Consider the following 5,748-nt stretch of genomic DNA (forward strand, 5'->3'; position numbering starts at 1 on the left):
AAATGCGCATTGTTGGTATTTAAATCTAGATAAGAAACATGAAACAGACAAACAAAAATTGTTCTCATGCTAAAATTAACGAATGTTCCTTGAATTCTAACTGTAAATGTCACCTCAATTTTTGAAAACTTTATACAGGAGGTCTTGCAGCCACTGCAAGTACTGGCAAACATCTGAAATTTTATTCTGATTGTAGGGCACTACTGGCAGCCCAATAATGCAGGACTTCTCAGCCATCTCATTTGAGTACCTAAAAATGAAACAATAATTGTAATAATGAAAATAATTATAATAAAAATAATAATAATGATAATAATAACACAATCATAATGATACTAATAACTGCCACTTGCTTCACAAAATAATCCACATGACTGAGATTTCCTCTTTTCAATCTATATTCATTGTAGGAGGAATACTCATCTACCCTAACTAACCCCATATAATAATTAGAGTATTTCTTAATATTGGTTTGTTCCAGAAAATACCCATACCCTCCTTATGGAGGATTATTGGAAATTCCATGACTGGAGAGTTAGGAGGGGGAGGGTGCACAAAATTTGTAAACTTTAAGGTAAAGTGTGAACCAAAAATAGAATTTTCAGAGGTGAGGGGAACAAAATCCCTCCATAAGGGAGGGGGGAGTATACATATTTTCTGGAACAATTCACTTAAGGATAGTTAAGATGTATAATTTACATTGTACCTGTGTGGAATATGAGAAGGAATAGCATCTTGAAGGGGCTGAAGTACAGGGAAGTACTCAATGAGGACTCTGGCAACAAGGATAATGCAATCCTTTCTCTGCTGTTCAAGCTCGGCTTTACTCAGAAGATAGCTTACATTCTCAAAATCCGCAATGTTTGCCACAATTGGCTTTGAATCATCCAAATGGTTTGATGGAACTCTGTCGAATGTGATGTATTGAGCAATCCAATGCATGTCTGAGTTGCGATGGTTGCAAAGAATAATATTTGCCAGAATTTGAAAATCAAAGTTGTCAAAGACAACCCTGATCTCTTTACCAGACTTCACCTACAACACAATAAATTAAAACAAGGTTAAGTTAGGGCATGTGGAGACCAGTATTACAAGATTTCCTTTAGTTGCTGGATAACAAGTTCTTACTCCTAAACTACAAAGAACATACCTTTGCTTTAATAACTGAGGTCAGATTAGACCCAAGGCTATCCATTATGTTGTGGAAGCTTTCCCTGGACTGTGTTATGCACGCTTTGTTCAATCTCTCAAAGGTCTGTAGAAAAAAAATATTAAAATATGAAATATTCATTAATGGACAAGTTGGTAATTTGAATGCATCAGGATCTCATGCACCAAGCTTCATGTAAAAACACGTCAGTCAAGTACATGTATAATTATGAGGGAAAATAAAGTTTGAATGTTTTTTTTTTATGTCCCAATTTGTACAATCATTTAAGTATGATTAAAAACCTTAACTTTGCAAGTGAAATTGTTAGCATTTCTTTATGTTTAAATATGTTAACTGGCAAAAATCATTTCTGATATAAGTACACCACTCTGTTCAAAGTGTACTAACCCACTTTGTTTATTGTTTACCAAAATGGGAACTGCATTATTTTAAGACATGTTAATGGTAATGAAATTGTAAATATTGATGTTGAATGTTCCAATTAAATTAACTTAAGGAACAAAATAGTAATATGTCTGTTGCCAAGAATGTAGCTATAGAAGGATGTGAGGTATTGTCTGACCCTTTTTGTTGCACTTCCAACACCCAGCAACACAGCATTCATCTTTTGTATAAGAGACAGCTCTCTGCATCTAACATTCATTAGAATTCCATATGCTGTGCAAAGAGGCATTATTTGTCTTCCATCGCTGCCTTTCAATTGTGGCACAGCCATGGCAACCATGAAATCCAAAACATCTGGAGCACGCTCTTTCATTTCTGTAAGGATATTATTCCAGTGAAATTCCACCAGAGATTTGTGGTGTTCACTAGGGACACGGAGAACTGAAGGCTGGGCACTTTTTCTGGCACATAGGTTGGAACACTGTTTATGTACCTCCTTCAGGAACACATTTTTCATGGCATTTCTCAGTGAAGATATTCTCATAGCTGCCTCAGCAACTTCATAAGGACTAGCTAATTCGACAGTATCAGAAATGGCCTTGGTCTCTTCTGGAGATAAAACTTTTGTCCTAATAGAAAGCTTGAGATGACATGTCTTCATTAGATATATAACATAATGATATACAGATAGGTGTGCAGCTATCATTACATGTGTACTCAACAGACATGCATTTTTCATCTCTGTAAATTAAAATAATTGTAACAAACTAAATTGTTCCTAACACAGTTTTAATATATCAAATAACTCAACTTAACCATGCTCAGAGGCCAACCAATTTTATTGAAGAATTAGTACTTATTAGAAATTATTACAGGTTAATAGAGTTAATTATCAGAATTTGATTACTAATTAATTTACTAATCAATAGATTCATTAATGAATTAAAAAACTCAACAAACCATCCTGTACTTACCAAATTAAGGTGGCAACATATCCAGGACTTCCCAGGACTTCGCATTGAGCTTACGCAATTATCATGATACTTAGAGTACAAATCTCATCATACTTACTCCAGCCATTTCCCTCTAGGATCTCTGCAGATCTTCATGAAATATTGGGTTCATTAGTAGTAGCAGGACGTAACATGTCGATCAAAGTCGATCATCGAAAACGTAGTCGATAAGTCGATAGTACTCGATGTTTGTCGATAATTGTCAATCGACAAGTTAAATTTGTCGATAAAAGTCGATAATCACAAGATTTTCAACTGATTATCAATTTTATCGACAAAAATGCAGACAAATGTTTCAATCAGCTGCGAAATTCAAGTAATGTAGGTAATTTTTTTCTTCAGGTAAATTTGATTTTTACCTAGGTAATATTTTTTTAGCTAGGTAATTTTAAAACAAATTTTTTTACCTGGATATTTGGACCGAGGTGAGTCTGGGACCCAAAAAAGCAATAATTAGGAGAAAAAAAAGAAATTTTTTCAACTTGAGCTGTGTAGTCTAGTGGAGATCGAGATGGACATGTAATCTGAAGGTCTTGGGTTCAACACACGGTAGGTACTTGTAATTTCCTTCTTCCTTTGAAATTAATAATTAGATAGGAAAATAAGAAGAGGTAGGCGTAGAATAGGGAGATAGTGAAAGAGAAGAAGAAGTAGGTGGGAGCAGGGAGAGATGAAGAGAAGAGTAGGAAATGAGATTTTTCTCCTCCTTTTTTTATTTTTCTTTTCTTTTTAGAGCCCCCTAAAAATACCAGGCCCCTATTTTTAACCACACCCCATAAATTAAAACCCTTTTTGGTTAGTTGACTGAAATAGAGCAAGAGAAAAATTACCTGGTTAAAAAAAAAATACCTAGTTAAATAATAAATTTACCTAGTTAAAAAAAAATTACCTACTGAACATTTTTAACTGCAACATAACCAAACCAATAATACCTCCAGTGACTTTTTTTATGCCGAGTGTAAACAGCTCTTAAGTAAATGTGTGTGGCAATAAACTTAAATGAAAACCTGAACAGCGAAGTGGTCTGTTATTCATTACAGAATAAAATGTTTAAATTACCTCGAGAAATGATCGATTAACAGTTTCAGCTGAACTAAATCGCGATCTTTTACATAACTCGAACCAAACTAGTTCCCAGGGTCTCTCTAGGCGGGGAGATGAGAGATCCTGGGAATTCGAAGTCGTGCTTCTTCGGGGTGACAGAACGGGTCAAAATTTAGACTAGATACGGGAAAAAATCGAGGCCAATAAAGTAATTAAGAAGTAAAGTAAAGTAAATTAACATTTTATTCATCAGTGTTTTTACTTAGTTCAACATTTGAAAAATACAAGCTGCTACTACTCTACTCCCTCTCCGCTAGGTTGGCTAAATTCGCCGGGTTTGTATGCCCTTGCTTCTCCTTGCACCTGTGACTGTTGTACCAGTCCGCAACCTACGTATGTCTACGCCATACATCGTTTTTTATATTTCCGATACTTGTCGATTGAAATCGATCAAAATCGATCAAAATCAATCATAATCGAACAAAGTCGATAATCACAATAAATTGTGTGATCGACTTTTATCGATTTCCCATATTTGTCGATTGATTAGTATCGACAACGATCGACAATGATCGATTTTTATCGACTATCGAAATAATCGACATGTTACGTCCTGGTAGTAGTAGAAGTAGTGCTGGTGGTAGTAAACTTTATTTAAACTCCGATTGAAGAATATTAACAGGGCACACAACGTTAGAATCAACAGCTTTATTTGAACTCAACGGTGCAATACAAAGTCAGAACAATTGAAACACCATGCATTGATCTCGCAACTTTAATTTACAAACCTCACAATTGCGAAGGCCAGAATTCGCCAGAATTTGCATTCCTTGGCTTGGTTCTGGAGGTGGCCGAATTGATTTCGGCAGGATTCTAACCTTGCCAGCAGTGTGAGACTCCGGTGGCATTTCTTTTTTCGGGTTGATAAGGGAAAACCTCATTTGGATATCTTGAATCGCTTAGCTAGTTTTGCGTTCGATTCCCACTTTACCCCGCTTTGCCTCTCGTTCTTTGGCCGAAGAAGGACTTTCTTCCATCTTCTTTCCTCTCTTGTGCCTAACTGAGCTTTCTTGTTCAGTTCGAGACCTCTGGCACAAGTCCTTAAACTCAGAAAATTGCCTCACCCGGGTGTGACAATTTCTACAAATCTTTCGAGGAAGACCGTCGCTTTCAGAAACACTTAAACCTGTTACATTCACTACAATATTTAAAAGGTTCTCGCTCTGGGATTTAGGTCCAAACAAATCAACCGGATTGTTGACGAAACCGGAATTACAACATCTACAAACGTATTTTTGACCAAGAGGTAGAGGCAAAGGCTTTACCGGTGTTTTGTCCGCCATATTCGCGCTCGAAGCGATCGTACCCAGAGCTTTCCAGAGCTTCCACATCAATCGCGCGCGGCTCTATTTGAAAATCTGGGAACAAAACTATTGTTTTCCTAACTTCCGGTACATTTGCGCATGCTCTATTTTTGGCCAATTAAATGTCGAGCTGAAACCAGGAGGGAGAGGTCAACTTCGCTTGCGTAGCAGTGCGATAGCGCGCCCGATGATCTTGGCCATTATGACGTCACTAGTGAGCCGGCCAGTGAAGTTTCGATGGCCGCTAAAATAATGACACCAGAAAAGTTTTTCATCCGATGATTGCTCAAAGAATTTGAAAGAAAGCGATCAACAGAGCACAGGAATAAGATAACCTGTTAATATTGGGTCTAAAATTACTTTGGTTTTCAAAAACTAGATGTCAAAAGGCTCAAAAACACGCAAAATTTCGAGATCGCTCAATTGAAAACGTGATTTAAAAGTGAAACTTTGTACTCGTTTCATGGGCGATATCTGGAAAACCTAACAATGAACAACACAAACACAAAAATATGATCTTGATATGGTTTAAAACGTTTGAATGGTGATGAAAACGAATCATTTAAAATATGCATAAAAATGATCAGTGGGTTTAAATCCATTATTTTGTAGACGATAGCATGGAGGACAAATAAATAATAATAATAATAACGAATCTTTAGACAGGATTAACCCATCAGTACTATAAAGTACTGTTATCAAAGGGGTCCTGTAAGGTTTAAAAATTTAAAAATTTAAAAAAGGTAAAAAGTTAAAAAGGCAAAACTAGTAC

The 5,748-nt window shown here is 36.1% G+C and overlaps 1 protein-coding gene across 1 annotated transcript; it reads right to left on the bottom strand.

Annotated features, from left to right (window-relative positions):
• Positions 1–256: 256 nt before the first annotated feature.
• LOC145493795 (uncharacterized) lies at positions 257–5,100 on the bottom strand. The gene is made up of 4 exons (XM_081473265.1): positions 4,401–5,100; positions 1,734–2,650; positions 1,151–1,255; positions 257–1,035 (listed from the first exon to the last, which is right to left on the bottom strand). The coding sequence occupies exons 2-4, from the start codon at positions 2,292–2,294 to the stop codon at positions 682–684; spliced, it is 1,020 nt and encodes a 339-aa protein (XP_081329391.1). The 5' UTR covers positions 2,295–2,650; positions 4,401–5,100; the 3' UTR covers positions 257–681.
• Positions 5,101–5,748: the final 648 nt, after the last annotated feature.

This window comes from Orbicella franksi, chromosome 7, assembly GCF_964199315.1.
Source record: "Orbicella franksi chromosome 7, jaOrbFran1.1, whole genome shotgun sequence".
Taxonomy (NCBI): domain Eukaryota; kingdom Metazoa; phylum Cnidaria; class Anthozoa; order Scleractinia; family Merulinidae; genus Orbicella; species Orbicella franksi.